Source organism: Camarhynchus parvulus, chromosome 1 (assembly GCF_901933205.1).
Source record: "Camarhynchus parvulus chromosome 1, STF_HiC, whole genome shotgun sequence".
In the NCBI taxonomy this organism is placed as follows: domain Eukaryota; kingdom Metazoa; phylum Chordata; class Aves; order Passeriformes; family Thraupidae; genus Camarhynchus; species Camarhynchus parvulus.
The window spans coordinates 12,021,808-12,041,106 of NC_044571.1; the positions used below are offsets into that span (position 1 = coordinate 12,021,808).

The window sequence follows — 19,299 nt, forward strand, 5'->3', positions numbered from 1 at the left end:
GAAGCATTGAAGAAACAACTGATGTGGCACTTCATGCAACATTTTAGTTGATGTATATGTAGCTCTTTGTTGAAATGTTGGACTCTGTGATCCAACATTTGAGATCTTGGAGATCTTTTCCAACCCAAATGATACTATGATTCTATGATTCTCAATCACATAAATCTTCACTAACACCTAACTAACAGAACTCCACTTCCACTCATCTATGCTGATATTATGTTGGGCAACTACTAGAGACATTGTAATAGATGTTTTCCGGCAGGGAAGAAAAAGAATACATGAAGGAAATGTTCTCTTGATAGGAACAGTAATTCAGCTATTTTTGAAACTCTAAAGGCAGAATTTTTGACAGAAACTACTTATTATTTACTATTATTCCAGATGTATGTAATATATATGAAATTTCTGGGAGCTGCACTTGAATATTTACTTTAACTCTTAGTGCAGCTTATCCAGCTATATTCACTGTCCATACATGATAAATGACAAGCAATCTTGTGATGTGATATCCCTCTCTTCATGACAGAGGGGGTGTCTAGGATTGACCCCATCCTCTATACCACTGTCACCAATCCCTTCTTGTACCTCAGGTGTGGCTCTGGGATGTGTTTCTGATCAGCAGCAAATGCAGCCTGCACCTCAGAAGAGCAGAGTGGTCAAAAGTGGCAGGTGGGCAGTTTTCTTTATATCTTCCACAACCAATCCTCCCTCTGTGAGATATCTGCTGTAAATGGGCCACTGAGTCTCACTGCATGACTGATAAAATTACATCATCCCTTTGTGAGATGCTCTGCCCGGGGGGAAGAGCCAAGCATTCCTACCTGGATATTATCTGAGACTTGGAACACCACAGGCAGCCTTTTCCACTGGATTCCCAGAGGAAGACCAGGCCCATCTATACCACTGCTGGACCTTCAGAGGAAAACTACACCCTTGTACAGGATCACTGCCTCAACAGAACCACACCTGGCACTGCAAGAGGACTGCAGCCACCATTTCAATTGGACTGCTACCAATACCCTGACCAACAGGGTGTCAGGTTGTATTCTGACTCTGTCGGTGTTGTTTTGTATTACTTTATATTTAGTTTTATCTTTTTTTTCCGTAACAAAGAACTGTTATTTCTACTCCCATATCTTTGCCTGAGAGCCCCTTAATTTCAAAACTATAATAATTCAGAGGGAGGCGGTTTACATTTTTCATTCCAAGGAAGGCTCCTGCCTTTCTTAGCAGACACCTGTCTTTTCAAACCAAGGCAAGCACCTCTTTATTTGTTATTAATATTGCTGCTATTACTGTGCATCTCTTACTCCACTGCTGTTTGCTTTCAGCAAACTGTCATCTCAACCCATAGTCTCTGCCTTTGCCCCTCTCCTGAAAAAGGGGGTGGTTGGAAGAGGAGTGGTTTATTTGTAGGTCTAATTTCTGACTGGTAGCAAATCAAAACAGTAGTTTAAAGCAGATTACACGGTCCTACCTCTGGATTAAATAAAAATCCATGTAAAAAAAGCCACAAATACAGGTTGAGATGATAAACATAAAGTATGTCTGAGTAGCTAAATTCAGCATTTATCTATACTTGCTGTAAACTGCAACATCAGATAATTAAGGTTTTCTTTATGTAAACAGAAGAAATTAATTATGGTATTTTAAATGACAGTATAGAATAATTGACAAAACTGTTTTAATTTTCATGGCTACTGTTACACACTTATCAGAAAATATTAATCCAAATATAACTAAAAATTCTCCCAAAGGAGCTTAATTTGTAGGTTTTTGGGGTTTTGTTTTAAAGAGAACTATCATCATCAGAAAAACCATGTTGCGTATGCTATTGGACAAACAATGTGATGTGAAATATCTCACAGATTATATAAAGAGATCATAGAATAATGTTTTTATAAACACATTATTTAGTAAAAATCTCCTTCAGCACACACAAGCCAGACAGCAATCTGTGCTCCTCCTCCCTCTATCCAAGACAAAAACCCAAAATCAAACAACCAAAAAAACCCATTAAAAAAAAAGGCAGTCATTAAACCTTTCCAGTTGCTGATAAAACAATTTCCACATTTTTCCTTGCATCACTGTACTAGCTGCATTGTGCATTCCTTTTCTAGGCACTCAGTTGCTCTGCATTTTGCTTTTTGACTCTTTCTATCATGTATTAGTAGCAAGACCACGTTTATAGTTATCCAGATAGAGAGGAATACTGTAAAGGGCTGGAAAAATAAACCATATTAAAGATGCAAAAAGAAGCTGAAACCTGTTGCAGAAAGCAGAAGCAGAATCCAGTCCAGTTTCTGGTGATAAAAATTGATGACTCAGAATGTTAAATTTTTTGGAAGACATCTGGCATCCAGCCTCTATTATCAGGTTAAGCCAGATATAATTCTAAAGGATGTATGCAAAAATGCTGAAATTTCACCATTTTTTCCGATGCAACTACTCTACATCAAATAGCAATTTTTTTTTTTTACAGAAGAAAAATAATTTCAGTTAAATCACTTAATGAAATCTACATAAAATTAAATCTGAATGTAAAAAAAAAGAATTTTTTTTTACTCTGGGATAGTGATTCCAAGAGTAAAACCAGAATCAGAGAAAGGAACAGATGAGTTATTCATCCAACGCAAACCGCCTTATAAATTTTAGATTTTGTTATAAATGACTAAATTTATACAATATCAAGTTTAATATGTTCAAGAAATTCAATAGCAATTTCCAGTCAGGCATAAAAACCTTCAGGGAGGGGAATGCCAGGAGGGGAAGAAAATAAAAGACAGTCAGAAAAATTTTCTTTGGCATTAAAGTCTCACTATTAAGAGCCTTGTTTCATGTTTGGTCAATTAAAATGCAGTATATTAAAATATAGTACCTTATAACACATGCATAGAGACCGCTGTCTTGTACCACTGTTGGTCTGAACCAAATGGAGTCTTCTTCTTTGCTCATTCTGGTTCCATCAAAAGCTATAGGTTCCTCAAAATCTCCAGGTCCAGAGCTTTTGTACCACATCAAACTAAGTCCAGCACTTTGGGCTAGGGAGTAATTAGCTCTAATATATCCATAAAAGAGTGCACATTTTATACGAACAGGTTCTCCCACTAGAACTTGATATTTCTTGTAATCCACAGACCAGTCAGTGCATCCATCAGCTACAAGAGAAGAGAAAATGACAAGAGATTGTCAAAGGCTTTGGACAGTACTATTCACACAGCAGTCTTTATTGTGGGAAAGTATCGTATTTGAAAAAAAGACCATTGAGGGACTAGCAGTATGCTTTTTATCCCTGAAAAATTAACTGCATTCTCATGATATTTATGTCTTGTACTTGTCTATAGTGGACAGAGCCATTAGAACATATATTGCTAAATGTTGATAATCTCTGAGCAGTAACTGAGAAATTGCCCTTTTATCTTTTGTGGAACTCCAGCATGACCAGTTATAAAATGCTGAAGTGAAATTAGTGCAACACAGAGGGCGTGTAGTTCATAGTGTGTCACCATCTAAATTGCATCACTCAAATATCTTCAGTGTTACCATGTAAATGAAAGTCTCAGAAGATATTAGGACAAGGAGCTGTGGTCTGAACCAAATAGTGTGAAAGTTTGGGATAGATTTGAAGGAGGAAGAGAAGAAACAGTCTTTACAATAAGACCAGATGCACAAAAAGTTACTTCTAGGAAAATTACTATCAATAATATAAATAGATTATTCAAAAACATGTTTGACAGATCTTAGTTGGAATTCCTGACTTTCCAGAACTACATTACAAATTATTAATATTAATATTAATATTTTCTTTTTTTTCCTGTTGAATAACATCATCCCTTACCAATACTGTCCCACAATAACTGCTCATCAGAAAGGAAAACTAAATTTATTTGACATGCCAAACCCCAGTAACATAACTAAACCCCAAGGCCAAAAAACCACCAAACTCACACCCTCGTCCCCTGTATTTTTAGTTAAGAATACCAAAACAATAAAAGGAAAAGAGCTATTTTCTACGATGCCTTCCTTAACAAAAATTTGTAATTTTTTAAAGCAATTCCAACCATGAAAATTCACCATTGGGTTCATACACTAAAAAACTCAGTGTCCAGTCTCAGCTAGTTAACTAGGCCCCAATCCAGTCAGTAGAAAGCAATCAGTACATCCAAAGGACAATTTATTTCTTCTCAATACTACATCTCATATAAATATTTTGTCTTTGAATTTGACACTTTATTAACTTTGAAAGAGCTCAGATAGCTAGATAGCCATCTTAGAAAATCTACTTTTGAAAAGCTCTATTTTCATCCTAGAATTGTTCTGACTTTAACAGAGAATTCCAGCTACTGTGCAAGGTAAAGCAGTATTTGCACTTTAAACTTAGACAATATTCTGATCTGCTACTTGGGAGAAAAATATACTATATAGTGATTTTTTGAGTCCTATATTTAGGTAATGCCACAGTACTTATTATATATTGCAAAATAAGAAAGACTCAGACATTTTCACACATCCCTGTGTAAGCAATACCCTAAGTTGATCCAACATAGAAAGTTGGTGCAAAAGTGAGTGAATTGAGTGAGTGAAAAATTAGAGTGAATTTGCATTGTGAACAGATATTTAATATATCTTTGACCAGATATTTCATATATCTTTGGAGCATCTCCTCCTGCATTAACTTTTACGACCAGGAAGGGAAAATAATATGTCCCTGGTCCAATTTTCCTACACAAAAGTTCCTAAAGATTAGTAAGTGTTGTTACAAGGCCCTAATAAGACTTGTACTCATGCATAAATTGAAGTGAATGGAAACAAAGCTACACTATTGCTTTCCCCTTAGGACCAAAGAAACTAACTTTCATGTAGTCCAGGATTCAATTACATCTTTTATCATTTCATTTTTACCTCTCTGAAAGAGCATTCTCTCTCACCTGATTTTGATTTCTCTCTGCTTCTAAGTCCCACTGCCAAAAATGAATTAACAGCCAGCTCTAAGCAGTGCTAATTTCATTATATAAGTTACCAGGTAATAACTTCTTCATTATACTTTATCATCAGATTGTAATCTCGCTTTTCACTGCTTAATTTAGCTAGTGCAGGATGGTTTACATTATTAGTTTGTAAGTTATGTCTTCTCTCCCAGGATATTCAGTTCTAATTGTTCCCAGTTCCTTTAACTTGCAGAATCAATGAGAATATATTGCTGAATAACACCGACTCAAGCTCTTTGTGTTGGAGGAAGGAATAAATATGCAGGGTAGATGCCACTGGCTTTGTTTCAGCATGATATTTCTCATGAGGGACCTGGGGGTCCTGGTTGGTGGCAAGATGAGCCTGAGCCGGCAGCGCCCTGCCAGCCAGGAGGGACATCCCTGTCCTGGGGCCATCAGGGACAGCATGGCCAGCCGGGCAAGGAGGGGATTGTCCTGCTCTGCTCTGGGGGGGCCTCACCTCGAGTGCTGGGGGCAGTTTTGGGTGCCACAATACAGAAAAGACATTAAGCTGTTAGAGAATATCCAAAGGAGGACCATGAGGATGGTGACAGGACTGGAGGGGAGACTTTATGAGGTCACTTGTCTTGCTTAGCTTGGAGAAGACCAAAGGGAGACTTCACTGGGGACTTCAACATCCTCATAAAGGGAAACAGAAGGGCAGGTCCCAATTTATTCACTCTCATGACCCATGACAGGACTTGAGACAATGGCATGAAGCTGTGTCAGCGGAGGTTTAGGCTGGATATTGGGAAATTGCTTTTCAGCCAGTAGTTGGGCACTGGAACAGGCTCCCCAGAAAAGTGGTTACAGCACCAAGCATGACAGAGTTCAAAAAGTGTTTGGACAATGCTCTCAGGCACATGGTGTGATTCTTGGGGTGTCCTGTGCAGGGCCAGGAGTTGGACTCCATGATCTGGTAGGTGCCTTCTAACTCAGCATATTCTATGATTCTAGAAAAGCCTTCTAGGGATCATCTGAATTATCTATATATTCACAGAACTATCTGTTCATCTTTTGGCACAAACCACATCAAAATGTCCCACCAGATATTTTAAGAGAATGTCTACTTGTCCTGGATTCAGCTGGGAAAGAGTTAATTTCTTTTTAGCAGCTGTTACAAGTGCTGTGTTTTGTATTCAGAACTAATGAGCCCGCACCTGGAGTGCTGTGTCCAGCTCTGGGCTCCTGAATACAAATGATATGTACAGACTGCAATGTCCAACAAAGACCCACAAAGCTGATTAAGGGACTGTAGCATCCCTGCTGTAAGCACAGCCTGAGAGCTGAGACTGTTCTGCTTGGAGAAGGCTTAGGGAGGATCTTAGTAATGAATACAAAAACCTGAAGGGAAGGTGCACAGAGCCAAGCTTTTTCCACTGGTGCCCAGTAATAGGACAAGAGGCAATGGGCACATAGTGAAACACAGCAGGCTCTTTCTGAACACCAGGAAACACTTTTTTTTCTGTAAGGTTTACTGAAAATTCACACAGGAGGTTTTGAACTCTCCATTCTTGGAGATATTTAGAAGCCAGAGAGACGTGGTGCTGAAAAACCATTTCTGGTTGGACTGTATGACCTACAGAGGTGTCTCCAACCTCAATCATTCTGTAATTCTGTGCTTTATTACAGCTACACTAAGTGATAAACTTAAAGAAACATATGTCCTCTTCTCAAAGTGGTCTTTGAATGAAGTGAACATGAGAGTGTTTCTCTTCCTGCTTTCAGAAATATTATACCTCTTAAACTGCCAACACTGACATTCAAGTCACTTAGAACTGTGTTAACCTTATTACAGCTGGAAGGCTTAATGCCTTAAAAATCTTCCAGGAAAATCCTCACACTCAGCCAATGTGCTAATCTACGTGAAGGTGCTAATTCAATTTTGTCAGATATAATAGAAAATCATCATTCCCACCATAAGACGCACTGTGATATTTTCTGATAACTGATATTTCAGGAGATAACTGTCGATCTCTGCATAAAATGCTCCCAGTTCCATAACTGAGAAACATAAACAGAAGCTTAAAACCTCATAATGAAAAGGAAAACAGACTGCCATGTCCTTAAAAATAATACTGTGAACATTCAGATGATGATAGCATGCATGCACCATAACCAGCACTTTCTGCATGTGTTGTGTAGAGCACGCATACTTTTTTCAGTCTAAAAAAACTTGGATGTATTAAAAACTAATTAAAAACCCAATTTCTAGATTCCTTGAGGAACATAAAGATACATTTTAAAAGACCCAAACATATATTCCGAGAATTCTTTTGATTTTTATATTGACATTGCTACCTGAAAAATGTTACATATTTACATGTTAAATGTGTGCTACTGGCTTTGAAAATAGGGACAGAAAACAATAAAGGTTTAATATTAATTCAGATGTTTTATTACTAAATATATTGAATATATCTAGTCAGTTTCATATTGTAACTGTGTCCATTTCTACCTTGACTGGATTTTTTCTTTTTTGTTTGTGCAAAAGTAGGGCATTGACCAAATAAATTGTCTAATGTTTCTTCTCTTAATTATGGCTGCTACTGACACAAAATCAACACCTTCAATTACCGTGGTTCAAAACAACTATGGGGAAAAAGATGACTTCATACTTTCCAATGTTTTTATTTATACTGTCACACCATCAAGCAATCATGTTTTATAAATTGAAATATACTTGAATAATTCAACAGCTTTGAAATTTCAGAACTGCCTTCAAAAGAATGGTTGTGGTCCCTAATCTCTATTTTAATATGCTGCCTGTTATTGCTACACACAATAGCACAATACAGAGTCCAGGATAAGTATAATCCACTCAGTTATTTCCTTGAGTGATTTCAGGGTATGAAATAAACCACACTGCATCACTTTCCTAATAATGAGATCGTTCTGCTCAATACACAAGTGTCTTGCAGGCTGTATCTGCTGGATAGGAACCAACACACAGAATATCTAACATTACTAAGAAGGCCTTCCCCTTAATTTTTGGTATCATATGTATCACTTTCAAGGTAAAATTCAGTGCTGAAAAGCACAAAAGTATAAAGTTAACAACTCCTGGGTCTGCTGCTACAGCCTGATCTCATTTTAAACCTTCAATTAAATATATAGGTTTCAGGGCTACAAAAGGTCTTCACTTTTTCAACACATTGGTTAAAATCTGATTTCCAGATAGAAAATAGGTCTGACGGTTAAAAGTAGTTCTCCTAAAACATTTGTAAAAGAAATAGCAAATTATCCTAATTGTTTTTCACATAATGATATTTAATAAAATAAAAATTAGCAACAGATTTTCTTTTTCCTGCTCACCTGTGTTTGTAATTCTGCTCTGAATTTTATATGCAAAGCATTATGCAATATCACTGTCCCTTCTATTTATTTGTCAGCTACTTTGGGGTTTCTTAATAAGGCATGTGCAAACCTGACCAAGTGATATCATAAATCACAAAAAATTCTGAAAAGTGGGCATGTAAAGGAGAAAACACCAGGTCTTGATCCTAAAGCTGAAAAATTGTCGAGGAGGGCACTAAGGGATCCAGAAATAAGATGGCATCTTATTTATAAGTATGTAGGGAGAGTAAATATGATGGGTAGAGAAATCAAAGGATGCTGTATACGTGGTGTAAGATTTTTGGGTAGGGTGGCAAATAGCAAGGTCAAGAAAGCAGGCTTTCCTTAATTGGCTGCTCATAAAACAGCATTTTAAAAGTTCATTGAGTGATGCATAAGACTCAGGATTACTTTCTTTAAAACAATTTCCACAACACTATTTTACCATCAAAATCACAGTCAGTTCTGGATTACTTTACTCTTTATCATCCTTGTCACTTTCTGTTTTTTGCTTAGACTAGCTAGCATTAAAATAAAAAAGTAAAAATTAAGATTTTATCGTTTACAGCACACTCATTACAGTGCCTGAGCCAATTAACTCTATCCAACATAACACATGGTATTCTGGTGTGGGTTCTCATTATGAAGACATGCAAAGATTGTCTATTTTTGGTTTGCGTATGCTTTTATTTGATACAAAAATAAGCTCTGACAGGAATGAAGAAGCAGAGCTTAGAAACAACACATTATGGAGATGAGAGAGAACATGGTCAGTTCTATTCTTAGACTCCTTAGATTTTGTTTTTTCAAAGTACAACCAGTATGAAATTGGGAAAATGAAAAAAAAATAACAGTAATGTTATCAAATGACCTTATGAGGTATTTTATATGCAATTAAATTTCTTTTTGCACTGACTGCTATTACAGTTTTACATATTGCTATACTGCACTTCTGGTGGATACAGCATTTTCATTTTGAAAAGGCATTTTTCATTCTCTTGAAAACTCATGTAAAATTATGGTTTAGGATAAAAGCAAATATTTTGTTCTCAGTCTAAAACTGTGTAGTGGCTGTCAGGAGAGGGTGCCAGTAATGGAAAAGATGTTGAATGACATTTCAGGGAAACAGAAAAATGATTTTGGATATCATCATCTATTAAAGAAGTTAGTTCCTAAAAATTGCACTTTTCCCAACCCCAGACAAGTTGTGAAAGGAGTAGATGTGGTGGTTGAGGAATTTTGGCAAATGCATTAGCTCATAGGAAGAGGAATAATGAAAAAAAAATCTATGTCTTGCCATAAATTAATTAAAAATACTGCTTTTCAGCTTCAGAATACTGCACTAACAAGAGACAGGGTATATATGCCTACGTACTGGGCTACTTAGAGACATAATAAGCATGAAAATAGCTTTACGTCAATCTGATGGGAAGGTTTTTTTTTATGTCATTCTCTCTCTTACCTAATCCAAGCCAAATTAAATAGAATTTTTGTCTGAATTATTACTATTTCTTTAATTACCACAAGTATTTTGTAGAAAATGTTAAATCACAAAAGCTATTTTAAGAAACAAAGAAACCTGTTCAAGACAGACCAATGCAGGAGCACATGCTGCACTTCCTAAATTCCTACTCTAAACCAAGAGATTTTCCCAGTTGCTTATTCAGCCCCTTTTGGATCTTTCCAACCCTCCTATTCTGTTTTACCATGTAATATAAACTAGGAAGCCCTGTAAACACACACTTTAAAGGTGTCCTCTCTGGACTGGACTGATCAGGTTCTGCTGGATTGACCCCAGGCCAGCAGCAAGAACCCACATAGCTTCTCAATTACTAAGCCACACATGCAACAAACAGAACAGGGGAAAGAATAGGAAAAGAAAAAGAAAAGTCATTGGTCAAGATAAAAGTAGTTTAATAAGCAAATAGAAAAAACCCACAAGTGATGTATAAGCACTGCCTCATCATCTCCCACAAGCAGACCAGTGCTCAGCTGGTGTCTGAACAACGGCTACCTCAAAAGCCAAAACCTCACAAATTTATTTCTGATCATGATGTTGTTTGGCATAGAATATCCCTTTGGCCAGTTTGGGTGAGTTGTCCCAGCAGTGTCCCCTCTCAATCCCTTGTCCCCCACCCTTGGGGAGTAGAATGGGAAAAAGAGAATTCTTGTGGTGCAAGCACTGCTCAGCAACAGCCAAAACACCGGTGTGTTACTGACACCTTTTTAGTCACAAATCCAAACCATAGTGCCATAAGGGCTGCTGTGAATAAACAAAACTCCATCTTGCCCAGACCTGGTGCACAGATTCTTAATCTATTTTCTCTCTCTGCTACCTTCTTTCAATTATTCATTTCCAGCTCAGGGACTGTCTGTACATTTACAGTTACAGGATAGGGATGGAGGCATAATTTAATCAACAGACACAAAACACAAGTTTGTTTACTAGATTAATTTCCAAAGCCTGATATTAAACTGCATTAATTTCTGTGCCCATCTGAAATGAATTGGTTCTTTGTTATACTTACTATAAAACTTTATTTGAGGGTGGTTCTACATCCTCTGTTTCACAGAATCACAGAATATTCTGAGATGGAAGGCACCCACAAGGATAATCGAGTTTGGCTCTTAAGTAAATGGCCCATATTGGGATCAAACCCACAATTTTGGTGTTGTTAGCAGCAAATCCTTATGTGGCTATACCAGATTATCTGCAGTCCTTTTTGAACTTTAAGAGTTCAAGTTTCTTTCCTCCCTGCTTCCCAAACATACTGTCCTGCTAGACTGATTTATTTTGAAAGACAGCTTCCACCCAGTCTCACTATCACACAATTTCTATATAATGTAAAATTCTTTATGTAATCTTATATATATATTACATATACATGTCTAGATATAGAATCTCAACATGAGTATATGAAGTCAAGTCTGGTACATGCTGGTCTTAAAACTCCCTCTGGAATGACTAAACAAAGTGACTGAAACAAAATAGTAACTCAGCCTGAAGAGAACTGGGGAGAGGTTGAACTTATTTCTAAAAATTGAACAAGCACAAGTAAGGGCAGGGTTTTTTCCCTTTAGGAAGGAGATTTCACAGAGAAAAGAATCTCTGGGCTATACTGGGGTATCATGTTGCATAGCAGATGGCAAATTATTTCATCTTTTCCGTAATCTCTCAATTATTGAAACTGCTTCTGAAAATACATTCTGTTCGCCAGTAGCTTCATTTTGGAGATTACGAGGAAGATCAAGGATTTTTTCATGTTGGAATTTCAGTAGCACTCGAGTAACAGCAGCTGCACTGTATACCTCAAGTATTTCCACAAAGAACTCAACTACTTAAATCACAAAGTTGCTGAATATCAGCTGAACTGTGATAACTAAATATATGAGAGCTGTCCACTTGCAGTAAACATAAGAAAAATCAGCAGATTAGTTCATAAAACAAGAGGATTAAAATTAATCAAATGACAACATGTGCATAGGAGAGTACAATTACCTTGTTGCTGTGACTTATCTAGTGGAAATTTCTTAAACTGCATTATCATGACTAGGTGACTAATATTGTGCAGAAATGGAAAGGATTGCAGTGAGAGCTTCAGAAAGAGCGAAAACCCAAAGAAACACTTTATTTCAAATGGACTTTGAATAAAAGTATCATTGTTACTTTAAAATTTCAAAGATTAAAAGCCCTAACCATGTAATCATTAGTATAAATAGGCCATGATGTTACAAGGAATATGCATATTTTTAAAAATTACATATTTCTGTTTATTATTCTGTTCTACATTAATTTAACTCCTTAAATACTGGGAGAAATTTAATATATGGAAACTGGGGTCTAGGATTTAAAATATAAATATTCTTTGTGAAAGAATATGTCAACTGCATAAAACTCACAGTGGTTTTGATGGCTGTTTCTTGCCTACGAGAATCCTGCTAGACAAAAACTGCAGATATGGATTTATTTAAAGCCATATATGCGTCAGACAGCTATTTGTGTTTAGAACTGCAATTAAATAGAAGCTAGAATGCAGTATAGCATTGGAGAGCACAAAGAAGTTCTAGGAAGTTTTTATTTTTCTTTACTCAATATGACAAAGTAATTTATTTTCCACAAAGCTGGGAAGAATTTTTTAATAATCTGTAGCATATATCACTGTTTCAATTTTAGTTACTCTGTGTGTGCATGCGAAAATAATTGACCTAGTAATTGTAGTGTTCTTGATATGGATGATAAGGACATGATGTCAATATTTATATCAATATGTTAATACAAATGTATGGTGCCATTAGGAACTTGCGAAGCAAGGCTTTAGTAATCATCAGTAGTTTTGAGAGTCCAGAAACATTTAAACAGTTGAAGAGAGAATAATGTCTTCTTCCCATGGATGTTTTGGGGCAGGTCAGTGGAGCAGAGCTGGACTGAAAGGCTGAGTCTGGGAGGAGGGAAGGAGGCCCAGGGCAGAGAGGTCTGGCAGGGCAGTGGCTCTGTGACCTGGCTATGGCTGTCAGGGCAGCCTGGTGGCTTGGGAACGACCAGCATAGCTCTGGGAGACCAGAGGAACTCTCCACAGCACAGGTCAGCATTGTGCTGCCACCAGACAGGGGCAAATAATGACTAAAGATGGGGGAAAATCCCCACAAACTGCTCCCTCCATGAGGCTGCATCTTCAGCAGGTGGCATTTTAAAAAATTACTGCCCTTGTAACAGTCTATTCTGTTCTGTCATTACATATATTAACCAGTTTCAAAAAATCTGGTAATGCAGTATCTATTACACTGGTAATAGGTACTGGTGCTCTGGTTTGTGTACATGTGGACAAGCATCCAACTTTTGGGAAGGATATTCTTCTTCTCTTTTGCATTTCTTTTTAGTCCCAAGAGCCCTTTAACATTTTCTGTGTGAATGACTGAAAGGAAAAATAAATTCTTGACATTACCCTGAACCTCACTACCAGCCCACAATACAGCACCAACTACCATAATGACTAGGAAATATGTATTAACCAAATATAAGAAATGTAGTAATTCTCAGTTTGTAGATCCTCTTTTATACAAAAACCCCATTATTTAATGGCTACCAAAGACTCTGGGACTACTAACAGACTCTGGGAACAAGAAAAAAAGTACTCTCATTTCCCAAAACCACAAGAAAACCTTCTATTAATGTATAACACTGGGATAATTTATCATCAAATGCCTAAAGAAAGGACATATTTTTTTATTAAACAGAAACTAATTTTTAATTTAAGATACTTTTATGATGTATTCTCTTTTACTGCAGATGTTAACAAATACAAGCATGGTAGTTTAAGCCAAAAGGAACTACATGAAAGAATTAGCAAGAAACAACAATATTAACTGAACTTTAAAGAGAAAATATTAACTATAGTAAATCTGCACTCTAGGATTACAAAAAGTCATTATAAATCTGTTTGTACACTTTTTCTCTGTTTTAGAAGAACCCATATTATTATAGCATCTGGTATTTTCCTTCCTTTTTTTTGGGGTCCATATTAAGTCAAGAAGCTAAAGCTTATGAAAGTTATTAAATTTTGTAAATCTTTGCTCCTGTCTCTGACATTTTCTCTGTTCCCATATCGACATGCCACATGTTTGCCACACTTGAGACAGCTTACCAAAGAGAAAGAGTTCACCAGAGTAATACAGTAGTTCACTACCTCAATCTCATTAAGCAAAGTAAATTTAAATCACTAACATTTGAGTTTGGCTAGAAAACTTTACACCTTTCACCAAAGTTTACTTTAAGGCTTAGTATGAATGTTTTGGTTGAAGCAAATCTAAAAAAATAGAAAGGATTTAATTGAGTTAGGAATCCAAATCCCACAAGACTCAGATAAAAGCTTCCTCAGGTACCTTTGTGGATCAGGTAAGCACACTGATGTGCTTAGCTGCATTGAATTTCAAAGACAAAAATCAAAACATCAGAGCACTTCCTTTTCTCTACTTATGCTATATTCTAGAATACATTCAAAATTAAAACTCATTAGATAAAGCAAACAAAATACATTATTATACTGAAATACATTTTTGCATCCTGATTCTATGAACACCATAGAAATATTTTTTGACTGAAATTTTGAAAACATTTTAAATGAGAAAAATATGTCATCTTCAACTGAAAGACAATTTTTTTATATATTATAAAACTAATTTTTCATTCTGGTTAAACAAACAGACACAAGAATATTTATTTGATTGTGGAATTGCTTTTTCCTACAGTTACATTGGAACTCATGATCAGGTTGGATGGCTCAAATTTGCCCTAGCTAGAGCTGTCCCAATGGGAAGTGGAGCACCCAAAAGCTGGGTAGATGGGATAGATGGGAAGATGAGATACCAGGAGCTCTCCCTGTGGGAAAATGAGAGACACCAAGGGTTGTCCCAAAGAGAAGACAATGGCAGAAAGAAATTCATAAACTCAACTCCCCAAGTGGATAACAGGAGCTTCTGGCAGGGGTTGTTCATGGCCACTGTCTCCTGGCTCACCAATCCAAGAAACCCACTGACTCTAGGGAAGAGAAGACTGAACAAGCAGACTAATTTGCATAAAATACAAGGGAATTTTTTAAACAATAGAAGATAGAATACTAAATACATAGAAAGCAACATAATTGGTTTGTTACAATATGTAAATAATGAAAAGCATTGATAGTCCTGATGCTGGCTTTGTGGATTTGCCATCCAGCACCCCTTTCTGTGCAGAACTGAAAATAAATCAAACACTTCCACTCTGTGGGGGATTATACTTCCACTCTCTGGGGGATTGGCTTCATGCACACAATGGGAAAGAACAAATTTTGGGATAGCAGCTTTGCTATGCACACATTACTTAAGCATGATGGTTTTCCAACCATGCTAGCCTGTGCCTAGTCCATATTGGGTGCAAGATAGGTGCAGACAAGACAGCTGAGATTTCAAATTTAATTTCTGCACAGTTGCTGTGGCCAAGATGGTCACCATTCACCACTTCACCCCCAAGAGCCTCTCTGGGAACAAGAGACAAATCACAGAAGTCATCTCTCTGAGTCAGCTCGCTGAGTCCTGTACCAAAAAGCTGTCATCCAGCTGTTTTAGGAATCTCCTGGACCTGTTTCTACCAGTTTTCTGGTGGTCTCAATTAACACCCACAAGCTTAAATCCCCCATAAAGACAAGGGCTCTTGATTTGGCGGCATCCCTTGGTTCCATAAACAAGAAATTTTTGATGCCACTAAGGCTGGTTGTCCAAGAGCAGCCTCTCATGATGACAGTCACATCACTTGTTTTTCCCTCAGTCCTTACACAGAGGTCTGGACATTGCAGCCCCTCCATTGCATCCGACACTCACAACAGTGCCCTGCACACTCCCAGTGGTGCCCTGCACACACACACTGCAGCCTTCCTTGCACACTCACATGCTTCAGCAGTCCTTGCACACTCACATGCTGCAGCAGTGCCTTGCACACTCACACACTTCAGCAGTGCCTTGCACACTCACACATTTCAACAGCGCCCTGCACTCACACCCTGCTGCAGTGCCGTGCATACTCACACTGCAGCAGTCCCTGCATGCTCACATACTGTAGCAGTGCCTTGCACACTCACATGCTGCAGCAGTCCTTGCACACTCAAACACTGCAGCAGTGCCCTTTACTCACACCATGCAGCAGTGCCATGCACACTCTCACACTGCAGTAGTCCTTGCACACTCACACTGCAGCAGTGCCTTGCACTCACACCCTGAATCACTGCACCAGACAGTCACTAGGGACCCTTACACACTCCTCTGCTGCCACTGTGCCCTTCACACCACACTGCAGCAGTGCACTGGTGCTCACAGCAGGGAGCTGTGCACACTCACACTCACTGGGGCCTTTGCACACTCACAGGGGTGCCCTGCTTGCATGCCCCACTCATGCTCACAATCCTGCTCTGCACCTTTCTGAAAGAACCCGGCCTGCAAACCCACACCGCGCCTTTCCAGCCACTGAAGAAATGAACATTTTTACAAAGGAATTCAATGAAATTAGAAATGGTTGTAAGAGCACCTTATAACCCAAACATTCCTCTGAGACTCATTTTTATTGAGTGATGCTTCACTCTGTTTGATCTCTGTACAGTCTTTTTGCTACCTCTAATGCACGGAGGTAAAGAAAACTCTTGTATATTTTTCAAGATAAGGTCACAGAGCTGAAATAGATTTTGATCTGTGATTATTTAAAACTTCTTCAGGGATTTTTCAATTTTAGAACTGATTCACCTTCTGTGGTAATCTTCACTGTCCTCCTCTACACATATAGGCGCACTTAAATATACAATTAAATTGTTAATGATGAATTTTCTTGCACGGTATAAGAAATGCCAATGAGATTAAAATCTGAGTGCAATCTGGAGCTGTGCAATTTGAGGGTCACTGGTGTCACAACCCTCTGCTAATACTGTAGGAAGGCAACACGTGGAATGTACAAATATAGGATCAGATTTATGTCAGAAGAAAGGAGACATGACTGAAGTAGACAAATAGATATAGATACCCTCATCTGTACAAACAAACATGAATTTCTGGTTTTATGTCTAGATGGAGCGGAGAAAAAAGACCAGGAACTCTTTCTATTAGGAAAAAAAAAAAAGAAACTACTTCCATCTTTTCCTCTTCTGAATGAAAAGAAATAAAATTAAGGATAATGAAGTAGAAAAAAAGAGTTTATCAAAAAAAATGAGAAAGAACCACGACTGGATAATCCTTACAGGCTGAGAAAACATATGAAAAACAAAATATTTGATAAAGTTTCATGTGCTTTTCATTAACAGAAGTGCTTATATCACTCCTTGTTTAGTCTTGTTTTGCTATGTTCCTCCTCAGCAGTCAAGTTTTTTCATGTGAATACAATAGCAAACAAATGAATTCCTGTAATAGTTCATATTATGCCCCCCATACTTTCCTTCTGGGGTAAATAATACATATCAATTTAGAACATTTTCCATCACAAAGTTCATGCATGAACGTGCTTGACTGTTTTAGGATGTGTTAAGGTCTGTTTCGTTTTGGAGAGGACTGCAATTTCTGGTAGACAGAAGAAGATACAGAAAAGCCTAAAATTGTAACACTGACTTCTGAATTTCTTAGCAATTGAAGCAGTAGGGAAGAAATTTAGTCTGAATACAATTCCCTTGTGATAAACAAGGTATTTATTTTGCTTGAACTTCCTACAGCCTTTATGCCTCTGGATAAAAGTTCTTGGGTCATTCTAGTGTCTTCAATCTGTGTTTAGACACCAGGTTAACTGCCTGAAATAGGGATATAGCAGGAGAACAATACCCTACCAGGACTCTCTAAGAAACCAGGAGAGAAAACCAAAACAACAGGTATACACATAAACATTTTTCTTCTCTTTTTGTTTGTGTCTTTTGGGGGTTTTCATTTGGTTTAGATTTTTTTTTTTTTGGTTTTGGTTTTCCTTGTTGTTTTTTTTTTCCTCTCTTGAGTAAGAAAAAGATATATATATACTTAAAAGTATACAAATACATAGCTTACATATATTTATAAGGCAGGATAAGGTTGGCTCACTGTACCTGGCCTGCATTGACTGGGCATGAAACAGCCCAGTATTAGCACAGTAGTGCACAAGCTGTTAAGTTTTGTACGTCAGGTTGGGAGCAGCTCTGTGCTAATGAGACCGCACAGCTTCCAGCCTGGAAAGCTGCAAAGCTCACAACTGTCAGTGTGGGCATCCCCAAGTAACACAGAACTTCTACTTTCCCTTTCCAGAGGAGCTCAGCCTCTTAAAGCAGTCAGAGCAGCTACAGCAACCCCTCATTCATTTTTTCACACACCTTCCCCGGGGTTTCCTGCACGCTGCCATTCATTGTCCCGTTTTACAGCAATAAATTAGTGCCACTCCAGCAGCTCGGGCTGGCTGCTCACATGGCATTTCTCAGCACATTAGCCAAACAGTAGGAGAAGCCACATGTGTCTCTCCTTTGACACTTGAGTCTCATTTCACACTTGGGTTTGCCAACAGAGTAAAAAATAATATTTATCAAGCTTCGCCTCAACACAGTCTTAATATCAAGGGAAAATTGTCTTTGAGAGCAAAATTGTCTCCAGTTGAGAAATGTTTTCTGCACTGCTTTGTTAGGAGTGTAAGTAAACTTAGTTCTCACACTGGTCATCAGCAGCTTAATTAGCACTGCCCTCTAATAAGGCTTGATCTTTAATGACAAAAAAGTACCCAAGGAAAAGGTTTAATTCTTTTGGTAGGTTAACCATAGCAAACAACCTACATGAACAAAAATATTACAGTTTTACAGAAAAGTCTGATTAATACAAATGACCCTGACATGTAGAATTTTGAAATAAATCTCTTTTTCTTTCAGCTAACCTTTGAAATTGAGGCCAACACTTTTCTAAAGGATTTTTTTATTTAGGAAAAAATCAGATCATGACACACAAACCTAGTAGCAGCAAGACAGAAAAAAGAAAATCTAAGGTAAGATTTTATGCCTCCTTAAATGGCAACTGCATATCCATTCTTTAAGGAGGCAGTAACCCAGAGGGGCAGGGAAGGAAATAAAATCAAAACTAAAACACAGCCACTGTACAGTATGTTTGAAATTTGATGTGATTAAACCTCACTGTATGGCACATGCTGTATTATTTCACACATAATAAAGGAAATAAACAGGATAACGTATGTAAATATTAATCTCAAAATTCTCACAGACTTCATCCTCAGGAAGCTGTTTATCTGTTTCCTCAGAAGAGATTTTTAAAATGATGATGAAAGAAAGAGAGAGAGAGAAAGAAAGAAAGGGAGAGAAAGAAAGAAAGGGAGAGAAAGAAAGAAATTGAAAGACTATTTTTAGTTGTAGGAATTGATTGATCAAAATTAAAATCCAGGTCTCCTATTTAACTTGGCCTGCTTTAGATGATTATTTATGAACTCTAGGTGATATGACATTTTTGT

The 19,299-nt window shown here is 37.5% G+C and overlaps 1 protein-coding gene across 1 annotated transcript in view; it reads right to left on the bottom strand.

The window, feature by feature from the left end:
- IL1RAPL1 (interleukin 1 receptor accessory protein like 1) overlaps positions 1 to 19,299 on the bottom strand; it is a 683,803-nt gene that overhangs the window by 306,940 nt on the left and 357,564 nt on the right. The window contains exon 3 of the mRNA XM_030954108.1: positions 2,882 to 3,161. Coding sequence (XP_030809968.1) covers positions 2,882 to 3,161 — 280 coding nt within the window. The remainder of the gene's footprint in view (positions 1 to 2,881; positions 3,162 to 19,299) is intronic.